Below are 17,225 nucleotides of genomic sequence, written 5' to 3'. Positions count from 1 at the left end.
GGCAAGTAACATTCGTGCCAGACAAGTGCCAAGCAATGACCATCTCCAACAAGAGAGAGTCTAACCACCTCCCCTTGACATTCAACAGCATTACCACTGCCAAATCCCCCACCATCAACATTCTGGGGGTCACCATTGACCAGAAACTTAACTGGACCAGCCACATAAATACTCTGGCTACAAGAGCAGGTCAGAGGCTCGGTATTCTGCGATGAATGACTCACCTCCTGACTCCCTAAAGCCTTTCCACCATCTACAAGGCACAAGTCAGGAGTGTGATGGAATACTCTCCACTTGCCTGGATGAGTGCAGCTCCAACAACACTCAAGAAACTCGACACCATCCAGGACAAAGCAGCCCGCTTGATTGGCACCCCATCCACCACCCTAAACATTCACTCCCTTCACCACCGGCGCACTGTGGCTGCAGTGTGTACCATCCACAGGATGCACTGCAGCAATTCACGAAGGCTTCTTCGACAGCACCTCCCAAACCCGCGACCTCTACCACCTAAAAGGACAAGGGCAGCAGGCACATGGGAACACCACCACCTGCGCGTTCCCCTCCAAGTCACACACCATCCCGACTTGGAAATATATCGCCGTTCCTTCATCGTCGTTGGGTCAAAATCCTAGAACTCCCTTCCTAATAGCACTGTGGGAGAACCTTCACCACACGGACTGCAGCGGTTCAAGGAGGCAGCTCACCACCACTTTCTCAAGGGCAATTAGGGATGGGCAATAAATGCTGGCCTTGCCAGCGACGCCCACATCCCATGAACGAATAAAAAAAAATTGAGGACTAGAAGCACTTAAAGTATAATGCTAAGTATCTGAGAAATTTAAACCTTACCAGCTTACACCCAATACTGAAGCGTGATGGATATAGCATGATGCGACCTTCCTGTAAGCACAGGAAGTGCACACAATAAGTAAATTTTATACTAATCAATAAATTTTCTTTTAAGTTTAAGACCACCAACAGTTAGTGTGTGCAATTAATGCATTCATTTTTTGTCAATTAATATTTTTAATTACGGAAGTTACATGGAACGTAACTATAAAGAATACCAGGTTTCAAAAATAATGCCATGGAGCTCAGATGTTCAGTACACTGTTTTCAAATGCCCAGCCATTATTCTTTGGAACAATACACCACATGAATGATTCAAAATAAAAAATTATTTCAGCTTATTCATCTGACACTGAATGCGCTGGTGCCTGCCCTCGTCACTACTGCTTCAGAGGCATCGGGCCCCTAGCAGCAGGAAGTGTCGGAACAGGTGGCAAGAAAAACAAAAGTCGACCTGGAGTCCGTCAGTCAGGGAGCAATAGTGCTCGCCACTTAATGTTGGGTGGTTGGGGAATGCGATTCCAGGTCGGGTAGTCAGAAAGACACCAGGTTGGGTTGGGTGGAGCAGGTAGGATGTTGCAGAGCAGGGCAAAGAGCCATCCTTAAAGAAAGGGAACTAAAAATAAAGTAGAAAATTAAAAAAAATGAGGCTTTGTGTGATTTGTTTGCTCTGTGCCATCATATGGTGAATGTGCACCAATATTCAAACAGAAAGCAATTGAAAGAAAAAAAAAGGTAAAGCATTATGCAGCATAGCACTAAAAGTGAAGGGCTTGTGAATGGGAAATTTATTTTTAAAAATCTTTGACAGTTAATTGGATAGAAAGACAGTTACTTTTATCTACTGAAAAGCAAAATACTGCGGATGCTGGAAATCTGAAATAAAAACAGAAAATGCTGGAAATACTCAGCAAGTCAGGCACCATCTGTGGAGAAAGAAACACAGTTAACGTTTCAGGTCGATGACCTTTCGTCAAATCTTTCACTTCTTCCAGTTTTAACAGTTTTTAAGCAAGTACAGAGCCGGGCAATGGGGTGGGGGTGTGGGGGCGGAGGATGATAGGTTGAATGTGGACGCTGGTGGGGCGGAAGGTGAGGACAACGGGGACCCTATTGTGGTTCTGGGAGAGGGGAAGGGGTGGGGGCAGAAGTGCGGGAAATAGGATGGACATGGTTGAGAGCTCTGTCAACTACGGTTGAGGGGAATCCTCAGTTGAGGAAAAAGGAAGACATATCGAGCACACTGGTGTGGAAGGTGGCATCGCCAGAACAGATGCAACGGAGACAGAGAAACTGGGAGAAGGGAATAGAGTCTTTACAGGAAGCGGGGGGAGGAAGTGTAATCAAGGTAGCCATAGGAGTCGGTGGGCTTATAGTAGATATTGGTTGACAGCCTATCCCGAGAAATGGAGGCAGGGAAGGGAAGTGTCGGAGATGGACCATGTGAAGACGAGAGATGGGTGAAAATTTGATGCAAAGTTAATAAAACTTTCCAGTTTGGGGCGAGAGCATGAAAGAGTCAATGTACCAAAAATAGAATACCAGCAGTTCCCTTTCTTCCTTTCAGGCGTCAAGGACCACAAGCTTCAACAATTCTTCGATACCAACACCCCTCCTGATCCTTCTTCTCCTTCACTTTCCTCTGAGCCTATTCCTCCCTCCAATCTCACCCTTTGTTGTGTTTTCACTATCCCCTCTCTGACCCTGAACGATCAGTCCTCAGCAAAAGCTTCCGCTTCATCCCCTTATGCCCCCATTTCAATGAATTTCGAGCTTGAACGATGCTGAGCTCTTCTTCCATCCCCTTAGTCTCCGCGCCCACTTCTTTGCTCAGGAGCTTTCCCCCTGCACAGCGGACCCTTTCTCCTGCCTTCAGAATTCTCATTCCCCCTGGACCCCTCCCTCTGGCCTCTTATTCCCTCTTGATCTTTTCATTGCAAACTGCCGGCGTGTCATCGGCAGTCTCAATTTCTCTACTCCCCTTACTCACTCTAGCCTACCTCCCTCTGAACTCGCAGCACTCCGTTCTCTCAGGTCCAACCCTGACATTGTCATTAAACCTGCTGACAAGGGCGGTGGTGTTGTTGTTTGGCGAACAGATCTCTACCTTGTGGAGGCTGAACGCCAACTCTGACACCTCCTCCTACCTCCCCCTGGACCGTGACCCCACCACCGAACATCAAGCCATAGTTTCCCAAACTATCACTGACCTCATCTCCTCTGAAGATCATCCCCCCCATGGCCTCCTACCTCAAAGTCCCCCAACCCCGCACAGCCCGCTTCTACCTCCTTCCCAAGATCGACAAATAGGACTGCCCCAGTAAACCCATCGTTTCAGCCTGTTCTTGCCCCAAACTTATTTGCTCCTATCTTGACTTTTTTTTGTCCAGTCTCTTCTGACCTACATCTGCAACTTTTCCGCCGCTCTCTGTCACTAACAGTTTCCAGGCCCCAACAGTCTTCTTTTCACCATGGACGTCCAGTCCCTCTACACCTCCATCCCCCACCAGGACGGCCTGTGGGCCCTCCGCTTCTTCCTTGAACGGAGGCCCAACCAGTCCCCATCCCCCACCACCCTCCTCCGCTTGGCTGAACTTGTTCTTACGTTGAACAACTTCTCCTTTGACTCCACTCACTTCCTCCAAATAAAAGGTGTCACTATGGGAACCCATATGGGTCCCAGCTATGCCTGCCTTTTTGTGGGATACGTGGAACATTCTTTGCTCCAGACCTACTCAGGTCCCCTCCCTCACCTCTTTTTCCAGTACATTGATGTCTGTATCAGTGCTGCTTCCTGCTCTCGCCCCGAACTGGAAAATTTCATCAACTTTGCTTCTAATTTTCACCCTTCCCTTGACGACTCCCGTGGTCCATCTCAGACTCGTCCCTTGCCTTCCTATCTCCGTTTCTGGGGATAGGCTGTCAACCAATATCTACTATATGCCCACTAACTCCAACAGCTACCTTGATTACGTGTCCTCCCACCCAGCTTCCTGTAAGGACTCTATCACATTCTCCCAGTTTCTCCATCTCCGTTGCATCTGTTCTGGCGATGCCACCTTCCACACCAGTGCGCCCGATATGTCTTCTTTTTTCCTCAACCGAGGATTCCCCTCCACCATAGTTGACCGGGCCCTCGACCATGTCCGTCCCATTTCCCGCACTTCTGCAGTCACCTCTTCCCCTCCCTCCCAGAACCACGATAGGTGGAAGATGGAGGCTGGTGGGGTGGAAGGCGAGGACAACGGGGACCCTATCATCCTCCGCCATTTCCGCCACCACCAAACACATCTTCCCTTCCCCTCCCCTTTCAGCATTCCGAAGGGACTGTTCCCTCCACGACACCCTGGTCCACTCTTCCATCACCCCCAACATCTGCTGCCCTTCCCACGGCACCTTCCCATGCGAGCGCAGGAGATGCAACACCTGCACTTTCACCTCTGCCCTTCCCACTGTCCAGGGCCCCAAACACTCCTTCCAGGTGAAACAGCAGTTTACTTGCACTTCTTTCAATTTAGTATACTGTATTCGCTACTCACGATGCGGTCTCCTCTACTTTGGGGAGACCAAACGCGGGTTGGGTGATCGCTTTGTTGAACACCTCCGCTCAGTCCGCAAGCATGACCCTGACCTTCCGGTCGCTTGCCAAGTTAATTCTCCGTCCCACTCCTACACTGTTCCAATGAAGCTCAACGGAAACTCTAAGAACAGCACCTCATCCTTCTGGACTCTACATTGATTTCAATAACTTCAGATCATCACCACTTTCTCAGACAGCAGGTGTTGGTAATGGTTCTGCTGTTGCCATTTGCAGCTCCTCTAGACCCATCTTTTGTTTCTTTACTTGTCCCATTACCGCCCTCCTTGTCTTGCACCAACATTTCTTTTATCATTTAATCACTCCAGCCCTCCACCCTATCAGAGACCTTCCCTTTTGTTCTTTCCTCTCCTCCCCACTTTTCCCCAGCTCTGTATTTGCTTACCCGCAGATCCGACCAAAGAACACACCCACCAGCTCAACAAACTGATCAAGACCTTCGATCCAGACCTTCAAAGCATCCTACGCACTCTCATCCCACGTAATCCCCGCGTGGGAGACTTCTACTGCCTCCCAAAGATACACAAAGCCAACACACCCGGACGTCCCATCGTATCAGGCAACGGAACCCTGTGTGAGAACCTCTCTGGATACATCGAGGGCATCCTGAAACCCATCGTACAGGGAACCCCCAGCTTCTGTCGCGACACTACAGACTTCCTACAAAAACTCAGTACCCACGGACCAGTTGAACCAGGAACACTTCTCACCACGATGGACGTCTCGGCACTATACACCAGTATCCCCCACGATGACGGCATCGCTGCGACAGCATCAATACTCAACACCAACAACAGCCAATCTCCGGAAGCCATCCTACAACTCATCCGCTTCATCCTGGATCACAATGTCTTCACCTTCGATAACCAGTTCTTTACCCAAACACACGGAACAGCCATGGGGACCAAATTCGCACCCCAATACGCCAACATTTTCATGCACAAGTTCGAGCACGACTTCTTCACTGCACAAGACCTCCAACCAACACTATACACCAGATACATAGACGACATTTTCTTTCTATGGACCCACGGCAAGGAATCACTAAAGAGACTACACGATAACATCAACAAGTTCCATCCCACCATCAAGCTCACCATGGACTACTCCTCAGAATCAGTTTCTTTCTTGGACACACGAATCTCCATCAAAGACGGGCACCTCAGCACCTCACTCTACCGCAAGCCCACGGACAACCTCACGATGCTCCACTTTTCCAGCTTCCACCCTAACCACGTCAAAGAGGCCAGCCCCTATGGACAGGCCCTGCGAATACACAGGGTCTGCTCAGACGAGGAGGAACGCGATGGACACCTACAGACGCTGAAAGACGCCCTAGTAAGAACGGGATATGACGCTCGACTCATCGATCGACAGTTCCGACGGGCCACAGCAAAAAATCGCATAGACCTCCTCAGGAGACTAACACGGGACGCAACCAACAGAGTACCCTTTGTCGTCCAGTACTTCCCCGGAGCGGAGAAACTACGCCATGTTCTCCGCAGCCTTCAACATGTCATCAATGAGGACAAACACCTCGCTATGGCCATCCCCACACCTCCACTACTCGCCTTTAAACAGCCACCCAACCTCAAACAGACCATCGTTCGCAGCAAATTACCTAGCTTTCAAGAGAACAGCGTCCACGACGCCACACAACCCTGCCACGGTAACCTCTGCAAGACATGCCAGATCATCGACACAGATACCACCATCACACGAGAGGACACCACCCACCAGGTGCATGGTTCATACTCCTGTGACTCGGCCAACGTTGTCTACCTCATACGTTGCAGGAAAGGATGCCCCAGAGCATGGTACATTGGCGAGACCATGCAGACGCTGCGACAACGGATGAACGGACACCGCGCAACAATCGCCAAACAGGAGGGTTCCCTCCCAGTCGGGGAACACTTCAGCAGTCATGGACATTCATCCACCGACCTTCGGGTAAGCGTACTCCAAGGCGGCCTTCGAGACACACGACAACGCAAAATCGTCGAGCAGAAATTGATAGCCAAGTTCCGCACCCATGAGGACGGCCTCAACCGGGATCTTGGGTTCATGTCACGCTACACGTTACCCCACCAGCGAACAAATGTTATCTGTTTTTAATATAATGGGTCATTTGCTGGCTCTCTCTGCCTTCCGGATGTTTCTGCCTCTCTCTGTTTTTTTTCTCTGTTTTTTTTCCCTGTTTGTTTTTTTGTTGAATGTGTATTCGGGGGTTCTGCAGGTGACACCTCTCTGTCTGAACACGGTGATTGCCTTGGCAACGGGCAGTTGCAGGGGCAGTCTGTAAACACCATGTATTGTTCTATATGTATAAATGCGTAGGCTTCAAGGAGCTCCTGAAACATTTACCTGAGGAAGGAGGAAGTCTCCGAAAGCTTGTAAATTTAAAATAAAATTGCTGGACTATAACTTGGTGTTGTAAAATTGTTTACAATTGCTTAAAAACTGTTAGATCTTTCACTTCTTCCAGTTCTGACGAAAGGTCATTGACCTGAAACATTAACTCTCTTTCTTTCTCACAGATGCTGCCTGACCTGCTGAGTATTTCCAGCATTTTTGTTTTTACTTTTATCTACTGTCAAACTGAGTTCCAGTATCACAGAAGTACATCTAATTTACTGTACCATTTGTCTGCTAAACATGCCTTTACTTCTCAAAATAAACTTTCTAGCTGTTCTGCGACAGGCAACAAATGAAATCAGTTTCAATAGAGTAGTCTTTTAGAAATTCAGGATCGTTGCAAGTCCAAGAATCGAGCTAAGTACAATAACATAACCACTGCTATTGCAAAGCGATAGCCACCGATTGCAGACCCGTTAACATTGTAAGCGACACAGGGCTAAGAGAAGTTAGTCAAATAGCATCTTCCAATCAGTCGTATACTCTGCCTTCCAGAAGAACCATCGTTATCGCGAATAGACAATCTATATAATGGCGAAAAGACTACATAGTCGGTGCTACTGAAAAACGCCACTTGTTGCTTTGCTTTGACTGGTGAATACTGGACGTCTGTGAGCAATCAGAACTATCATGCAATCACGGCGGACCTGATTGATGCTGCTTGTACACGGCAGTTTCTTGCATTGGAATTGGTAGACGAGAAAAGAACAAGGTCCATCTAGTTCGCCTTCTACCATCCTGGTAGTCGCATGAAAACAGTAAAGCATACCAAAGAGAGACACTATCCTGAAACATGAGCAGAGCTTTTCTTGGATGTTGCAAAAGAGTGGGATATACAAGGGCAAGGTAACAACAATTGGTACCGACAATGCACGCAATATGACAGCAGCAGTCAATTTGTTGCCATTTGGACACATGCTGTGCATTGCTCAGCCTACAGCGATCAAAGTAGCTTAATAATACAGATTTCAAAAAGTTACTAGCAAAATGTAGAAAACACATGGGCCATTTCAAACATAGCCCAGCTTATAGTGCAGAACTAGAAATACAACAGGCCACAAATAGATAAAAACAAGAATCTCTTATACAAGATGTTTCAACTAGATGAAACACCACATTGCAGAAACAGATTCGCCATCACAGCCACATTAGCTCCTCAGAAGCAAAATCTAACTGTGTCCACTCCTGCTAAATTTAAACTCCAAACGTTGGAAGCCCTACTAGTGCACTGCAGGTTATGTGACTGAGCTCCTCGGGAAAGAGATGCATATTTCCTGCTCCATGGTTTTACCCACATTGTGCCATTAATTTTGTGTTATGGCCATCTCAGATGATGACCCAGTTTACGCTGTTCAGTTTAAGAACTCTCACTGCAGACTTAACTAAATGCAAAGAAATCACCAGGGTCACATGGTTAAAGGTAGCGATACTGCTGGATCCAGGGTTTAAGAATCTGAAGTGCCTTCCAAAATAGGGGTAGAAGTTAATTCTTACCTTACTGAAGGTTGTCTGAAGTCTCACAAGACCAGTGGCCTGGTGCATTAACTGCAGAAGCTGAACTCCAAAAAAGAAAAAAAATGAACCTCCTCTTAGCGACATCTGATTCAAAGGACGAATACGAGGGAACGAAGTCAACCAACACCGCTTTGGGTCATTATAAAGCAGAACCAGTTAGCAGCATAGAAGATGGTCTTCTGGAATGATGGTAGAAGTGTGTTGGTGTCCAAGAAAATCTAGCAAAGCTAGTGTGTAAATGCTTAGCAATGCTGGAAACAACAGTGCCACGTGAATAACTTTTCTCAATTTCAGGTCAGATTGCAAATAAGCGAGCAATACATAAAAAAAAACTTATCTATCTAAGCAACTGACTAAATGGCAGCAAAAACAGAAATTAAGATCTTTTAAATCCAGAAATAGGAAAACAAGATTTTTTTATACTGGGTTGTGTTTTAGATGATAATAATAGCATCAGTAGTCAAACAAACAAGAAATGGATGCACCAATTATATCAATTAAATATGCAATTAAAGCCAAGATTAACAGATTTAATTTTTTAATCGAAAGATTAATCACGATTTTTTTTTAAATCACTTGACTGCTCTAAAATTATCATATTATACATTATACATAATCTGTGCTTCCTACTGGGGCAAATACACATCTTCTTAAGCTGTGCTGTGCAGCACAAGAACTGATATCTGGGGGGAATTTTAACCCCCAAGAACGGGTGGGCAGTAAAAATGGTTGGAATTTGGAGCAGGACCATATCCAAAATTTGCGCACACAACAGACACCCGTAAGTCCCGCCCCCACTTAAAGCCGGCAGGCCGAAACGTAAAAGGGCAATGTACCTCATTGAGATACTTGAGGCACTTAATTTTTTGTGTATTAGCAACTTCAAACAACTGTAACTTTACCTGTTCGGGTTTCCCATCGCTTCCGATTCATGTCAGGTGAAAGCAGGTGGGAAGGGCCTAATCCATGAGGTGAGCGCCTTTATTGCATCGCTTGTAGGCCCGGCCCAACAAGCTCACCTGGCCGACAGGATCCCTGAGATTGGCTGCCCCTCCCAATATTCTGCAAGGCCCACCCAATGTGTCCACGTCCCCCCAACTCCCCGATGTCTTCCATGGCCCAAGATCCGGCTCTCCCTTCCTCCTCCCGCTCCAATTCGCGGCTCTTTTCACTTCCGACATGCAGCCAGCCTGTCAATCTGGCTGCCTACCGCGTTAGAAACCCCAAAGCACAAATACTTAACTACAATTGAGTTGTGACCGCATATTGCGCCACACTCATTGGGCTTCCCGGTTCCTCAGGTGAATATCTGCAGACGTGCTGAGTTCCCAGCTCAGAGCTAAAATCACGCCCCTGGAGCCATTCAAGGCAGTTAATTGCTGTATTGGGGGATCGTAGCTTTACAAGGATGGATGAGCTAGATGAGTCGAATGGTCTTCCTTTGTATATTTTTGTGATACTGAAGCATCCCATTCAGATATCAGCAGCACAAGCAGCTGGAAGAACGTTCAAAAATAAGCTTGCACAGTATTTCTTGCAATACTGGGAACAGAACCCTACAACCTGAATGGTTAAGTTCTTCTTTGCAATTTGAAAAGATACATTTCGGACATCTTTTGTTCATTACTCACTAAAATTATTTGGCATAATCTTGTCTTTTTGCTATACAGCATTACGAACCGTACTATACCCAGTTCTTGAATATGTTGCACTTAGTGAAGTCATGTAGCTGAAAGTGACCACGTCATTTTGGCCTCTGATCACAGTGGACTATCACAAATTCTGTTGCATTTAGTTTAAAATTAAATGAATAAACCTCCATACCAAATGTACAAGCAAATACCTGTATTGATTAATAAACCTATTCTAAGTTTGTAAAATAAAAATATTGGAATTGGTGGCATCCATAACTCTGTTCACTTCTGATAAGCTAAAAAGATCCTTGCCTGCCTGCCTGCCTACTCAATGTTAAATGACAGTTACAAAAAATTACACATACATTGGAAACACTTGCTTGCAAAATGAAAATCACCTTTAAAGACAATACTATCTGTACATAATGTAACACCTTCACAGTATATTCTGCCAAACCATAAAAACTAGGACTGAGGCCAGGTGCCTGGCTGGTGACACCTGCTGGACAAACTCCACTTGTAAAAAGCATCCAAAGTGTAAACCAAAAATGAATAAAATACCCTCTGTTAAGATAGTTTTTAGTTTCTCAGCCCAAATGACTAAACCAGGTGCGATCATGAAATGCAACAACAAAGCAAATACGGCATTTAAAAACAGAGCTGAACTCCCAAGTTTGTCATAATAAAAGTAAAACTCTAGTGCAAAACAAACCATACAAAATCAAATCCCACTGTCCCACCACAACTAGTTCAGTTCAAGCATATTTCACTCAAACTTGTTTTCTTGCCCAATCATGCTACTAACAAAATTAATCTGTTGCAATTAAAAATATCTATTACATGAACCAACTAGATATACTGCAAATCTGATTCAAAATCTTGCTTTCCAACAGATAATTCATTTGAATGCTGCAAAAGACCAACTGGCCCTGTCCTCTAACCAGTCTGGTCATGATTTCCAGCCAGCTGGTCCCTGGACACTGACCACAGCCTGACTCCTGACCACGATGGCTCTCCTCTAGGCATTCATTCTCCAGCCTGCCCATTGGAGCTAACACCGTTAGCTCTCCAAAAGCAACAATAAATAGGCACAAAGCCTATTTATCTCTTCTCCTCCCTTCCAGGAACAAAGCTATCCAATCTCCTCTCTGTCACTGTGAAGTGATGCATTTTGGTAAAAATATAACAGCAATAATTATACTGTGAATAGAAATAGACTCTGTGTTGTGGAAGAGCAGAGGTACTCGGGTTACAGGTTCACAGAACATTAAAGGCAGCTCTTCGGATTGATAAAGCTGTAAAAAAAAAGTTAACAGAATTCTATGTTTCATCTCAAAAGGCAGAGGAATATAAAAGCCAAGAAGTGATGCTGAGCCCACATAAAATCTTAGCAAAATCGCAGTTAGAGTACGGTGCGGAGTATTGGGCTGCACACGAAGAAGGATATTAAAGCTTTAGAGGGGGTGCATTCTAGATTCACTAGAATGCTGCCTGGTATGAGAAAAATACAAATATGAAGAAAGACATAAAAAATTAGGTCTTTTTTCATTAGAACAATGCAGACTACGAGGCAATATTATAGAAGTGTTTAAAATTATGAAAGGATGGAACAGGGTAGATAGAAGCAGACTGTTTCCAGTAGTTGTGGGGTGAAGAACAGGGGGCCATAGATACAAAATCAAATGTAAGAAATTTAGAACAGAGGGCAGGAAAAATTTCTTCACAAAGAGTTGTGAGGCTGTGGAATTCACTTCCAGGCTTAATGGTTGTCGCAGAATCTATGTCAATATTTAAGACTAGATTGGGTAGGTGGATGAAGGAAAAGGGGTTGAAAAGATATGGGTAAATGTGATTAGAACTATTTGCTCATGTGGAGGGCAAACCCCAACACAGGCTGGTTGGGTCGATTGGCCCATTTCTGTGTCATAACTTTTATGTATGTCTGTGCTGCCTCGTTGTCCAACCCTTGCTAATGGTTTAAAGCATACTTAACGTGAAAGTTGCACAGGGGAAGCAATCGGAGAAGTGAGAATGACTCTGATGAATGTAAGGAGTCTTACAACACCAGGTTATAGTCCAACAGCTTTATTTAAAATCACAATGACTCTGATGAGTTAGCAATGTGGAAGAGGACACACCCGAGTGAGTATACCTCCTTGAATATATCGCACCACCACCTATAAACATACAGACACACAATACCCACATACATTATGTATACACACACATACCAGCTTAGCATAGGTTTAGGTAACTAGCACCTGCGCTATTCAAATTTCTTAACAAATTTTGTTTTTTTTTAGCCCTGAAGTGCCATTGAACAGCTCCAACATGCCTCAGCCACCAGAACTCTGCTGTTCCTTATTTTCAAAACTGAAAGTGTTTCCCTTGACCCACAAGCTTCCAAGAACTGCATGCTAAACAGTTATTTGCAATCACACTACCCTAACCCACATACGTCCCCAAGCAATTAATAAACTACTTCTACACTCAACTACCTTAATTAGTACACCTTGAGATTTAACAAAGGGGCAGAAATTGCTCGGAGCGACGAACCAACAGTGCTCGCCGCTCTACAGATTTATAATAACCCACTGTAACTTTGGGCACTTCCTCGAATAGGAAGTGGAGAAGAGCCCAGCGTCAGTTCAGGCGAAGCTAGGACCCCGAGAGGAGAGGATCGATCTCTCCTCTGAACCAGATTGCAGCATTTTTGACAAGCTGCATAACACTCTGCGGGCTTGGAACATTAAAACCAGGAAGTGAAAGGTACAACATTAAAATCATTGTAAAAACAGTTATAGACAGAAAAAAAAAGGATAAGAAATAATTGAATTAAATAAGAGACGGAAGGGAAAAGTTTTTAAAAATGTAATTTTAAAAAAATTTTTAAATGACCAAAACTATTAAATTGAGTAATGAGATTCCACATTTTTAAAAGTTAATTTTTAGTTTCATTAAGACCAACCACACTGTTAAAACTTAGCTTAGACCTGGTACTTTTTAAGCATATTTGTTTCGTGGCATAATTAACTGTTTTCCAGCACGGCCATTAAGCAAGTTTGCGCTTTTTCCAATGACTTTCCGGATTACAGCATGCGATATACCTTTAATTCAAAGCTATCATATTGCCGGCGACCTTGTAGGAGCAAGTTCTGGATTTCCACATTTCAATGCACATGTACGAACAGCGAAACTTGCTCCTCCATTTCGCCACTAACAACGGTGGACACTATTGAGCTCACCATTATTTCGCAAGCAATTTTTACCCCAAATGTTTTGTTACATTTCACTTCACATCAAATTCACTACTTTTTATACCCAAAGTATAAAGGTAGAATACGCTCTCCCAATTACAACAAGCATCATGCAATTTCCCAAAGCAGATGTTCAGTATCCGACTAACCACATTACTGCCAAAGGACAGACAGCATGTTTACAGACCAATCTAAATTTGAAATTATATAAATGCAAGTTATTGTATTACTGTGCAGATAATGGAATAGATATTAGGAGAATTCATTAGTCTGCTACAGTGCCATACTTCGCTTGCTGTATATTCTGAGAACTACTAACAGAAAAGCTACATTGGAAAGCAATTATTGCACTGTAGGTAGGCGATGGTAATGGACAGTGTGAAGTTGTTCCACATTGAACTTGATCAGAGGCAATGTGAACAAGGCTATTTCTTACTTTATATAGCTATCATAAATAACTGAAATTGTAAAGATTGTTCAGATTACTGACACAGTTCCAAATATTAGAATGACAGAATCCTTAAATAAGCCATTCCACACTAATCGTTTTGTGTCAGCAGAATTCTGAAAATCGAACTTCACATCACAAAATTAATCAATTAAGAAAGTCATTTGAAAAAAAAATTGCACCAATGATGCTTTAAACAGTTTGCAAATCCCATTTAGGGCGTCAGCAACAGTGGGTGAAGTAGAGATATAGGTAGGTGATGATCTGGGGGTGAAAGTAAGCATTCTTGTAATAGACCAAATGTCAAGTTTGAAGTTCGGATCAGGTTTGAACAGGACAACAGCTGTGCGCCTGGGAGTTTAGAACGAGTGAGCAGTTGGAAAGGGAGAGAGAATTGGCTCCTGAGTGCAAAGTTTCTGCTGAGAGTTCAATAGGGTGTCTTTATTCTAGCCAATGTTGAGCCGTAGAGATTCTGGCTCCTCCAGGACTTGATGTCAGACAACCACAACAGTTGTGGTACTAAGTGTAGAGCCAGAGAGGAAGTTGGCCCCATGTTTGTGGAGGACACTGCTGAGAAGCAGCATATAAGTAATAGGAGGCGATCCACAGATGGAGTTTTGGGCACACTTGAAAAGGACTATGCAAGCACAGAATAATCATTGTGGTCAATAAACTGACTGCATAGGAACAGGTAGAAATGGAACCAGGAGGGGGAATGCCAGAGGCAGAGCACAGGATACAGGAGGATTGTTGACTTCAAGTTGCAGAGGAATGGAGTGTCCTGGTTACATGATGTTGATCAGATGTGATGTTGTGGGCCAACAAGAAGAAAGGAACCAGAATGGAAGAACTGGAAAGAGGGAGTGTTTGGAGGGATGGGCATGAAGATGGGTGGCAGTGTCACATCCCAGGATCTTGAGAGGAAGGGGAGATTGCAGAGGGTCAGTAGCTCAAGGGGACAGAGGGATCAGGGGAGATCATTTTAAGAAATGGGTTGATGACAGCAGTTTCCAAAGGGAAAACAGATACCTGAAGAGATGGAAAAGTTAGTGATGTCAGTAAGCACTAGTTGAATAGTGAGGTGCTGGATTTGGAGGATATTGAAAGAGCAGGTGGTGGGTCTCATGGAGGAAATCAGTTGTGAGGACTGGGGAAGAAGCTACGATGTAAAAGGGTAACAGTTGGCTCAGAGGAGGCAGAAGCAGCCAAGTGGGTAACCTCAACTTGAGGCGAGAATGGTGAAGGAGATGAGTAAATGGTTGGAAATAACTGTGGGGGTGAGGAAGCCAAGCATGACAAAGCCATGGATACCATTGGTGTAGATTTGAGAGCTTTTGCGCAGGTTAAGGTTGAGTGAGGCGAGGGGAGCAGAGAAGTCAGAAGGACGGGTGCAGGGTAAGTTTTGGTACAATTAAATTCATCGCTGAGTGCAGGGATCAGATTTTGGTAAGGACAGTGGATGTTGAGATCATTGTATAAGTGACACAAGGGTGATAAGTGATAAGTGATATAGGGGTGATACAGAATGATGCACTCAAATGCAGGGAAAGCACCAGAATAAGGGAGAACAGTGTGAACCACAAGAGAGACTTGGAGATTGGGACCTAACTACCACAACAGTACTGCAAGACAAACAATGGAATGAGTAGCAGAAGGAAGGGGAGTTGGGGGGGTGGGGAGCAGTCACTGGGAATGAGCCAAGTTTCAGCATTCATCTAAGATGAGGTCACTGGCAGGAAAGCAGCAGACATTTTGCACGGTAATATCAGATGGATAGATTGATTGTAGGTGACCTGCTGAGGGTTTGAAGGAGATGGGAAATAGAACGGAGGACATGGAGGAGGATAGGGAGAGAGAAATATGGTAGCTTGAATAACTGCAGTACGAGAGTCAGTGGCAAATGAGAGAGTTGATGCAGCAGCTGATGACCAGGTTAGAGCAAAGAACACCATGGGGCAATCCAAGAAGAGCTTAAGCCTGGGATGGTGGCTGGCTAGGACATCAGCCAAGGAGTAGTCACGGGTGAGGTATACGATTGAAAGAAACATGATGCAATTAAATGGGGGAAGGGGGCAGAGACAAGAGTATGAATAACAGAGCAGGAAAACAGGGGAGACAAAGGAAAAGAACCAGAGGAGGTCTAGGAAATGGTCGACAGGCAGATGAACTGGAGTCCACAGTGGCAATCAATATGCACACATGTATGTACATAATAGCTCTGAGTTCCATACAGACTGTTAGATAACCAATACATCACTGTAAACGCCCTCTAGAACAGCTCAAAAATAGTGGTTAGAACCCCAGGACTGAGGTAGGGGTCCATGACATCCCCCGGGCTGGCCGTGAAGGTTAGACTGGGGTGTGTAATCCAGGACTACCCTAGAGTCAAAAAGGCACTACCTGTGGGTGAGGGATTGTCAGAGTTTGTGCCTGCCTGAGAGTTATGGTCCTGGACCTGCTTAGGGATTATGTGACAATAATAGGAGCCAACATTCCACGTCTAGATACCCAAAACCCATGGAGGATCAGTGAAGGAAGATTTGGTGTGTTCTCGGATCACAGCAGAGTAGCTGTCATATTATTATTTCTCTGCTTTTTTGATATTTGCTCTTTATTCCCGTAGTATTTACTTGCAAGCATTTTCCCTTTTGATGTGAGCATTTACCTCTCTCGCTGACATGGACTGATAAGCCGTTTCGGTGTTGTACTTTTACCCCACCCAGTCCAAAAAGAGCAGGTCAGTTGGTAATCATTTCAGCCTCAAATGCTATTGTTGGGAATTTATTTCACATATCCATTATTCGGTCATGTGAATAAAAGATTTTGTCTCCTACTTTGATGTGGTCAAACTGGCCATGGAATATTGGAAAACAGAATCAATTCTCTGTGGCTGACTTCATAATTGGATATCTGAGCCAGAAAAGTCCACAGCATTATAGTAGGTACTGCACAGGAGGAGGCCATTCGGCCCATCATGCCTGTGCCAGCTCTTTCAAAGAGCTATCCAATTAGCCCCATTCCCCTGCTCTTTCCTCATAGCCCTGTCATTTTTCTCCCCCTTCAAGTATTTATCCAATTCCCTTTTGAAAGTCACTATTGAATCTGCAGCCACCACTCTTTCGGGCAGTGCATTCCTGATCATTACAACTCGCTGCGTAAAAAAAAAGTTACCTTATGTCACCTCTGGCTCTTTTGCCGATCACCTTTTATCTGTGTCCTCTGGTTACTAACCCCTTCTGCCACTGAAAACAGTTTCTTCTTATTTACTCCATCAAAAATCAGTCATAATTTTGAACACCTATCAAATCTCCCCTTAACCTTCTCTGTTCCAAGGAGAACAACCCCAACTTCTCCACATAATGGAAGTCCCTCATCCCTGGCACCATTCTAGTAAATCTCTTCTGCACTCTGTCTGAGGCCTTGACATCCTTCCTAAAATGTGGTGCCCAGAAATGAACACAATACTCCAGCTGAGGCCTAACCAGTGTTTTATTAAGGTTTAGCAT

The 17,225-nt window shown here is 44.7% G+C and overlaps 1 protein-coding gene across 4 annotated transcripts in view; it reads right to left on the bottom strand.

The window, feature by feature from the left end:
- Positions 1-17,225, bottom strand: part of LOC137320977 (sorting nexin-24) — a 246,321-nt gene that overhangs the window by 193,047 nt on the left and 36,049 nt on the right. For 2 of the 4 annotated variants that reach the window (XM_067983031.1, XM_067983030.1), the window contains exon 2: positions 853-903. The exons of the other annotated variants lie outside the window; for them this stretch is intronic. In XM_067983031.1, coding sequence (XP_067839132.1) covers positions 853-903 — 51 coding nt within the window. The remainder of the gene's footprint in view (positions 1-852; positions 904-17,225) is intronic. 4 annotated transcript variants of the gene reach the window in all.

Source organism: Heptranchias perlo, chromosome 4, assembly GCF_035084215.1.
Source record: "Heptranchias perlo isolate sHepPer1 chromosome 4, sHepPer1.hap1, whole genome shotgun sequence".
NCBI classification, from domain to species: domain Eukaryota; kingdom Metazoa; phylum Chordata; class Chondrichthyes; order Hexanchiformes; family Hexanchidae; genus Heptranchias; species Heptranchias perlo.
Note: the sequence above shows the minus strand (reverse complement) of the source record. Positions and strands in the feature narration are given on the sequence as shown.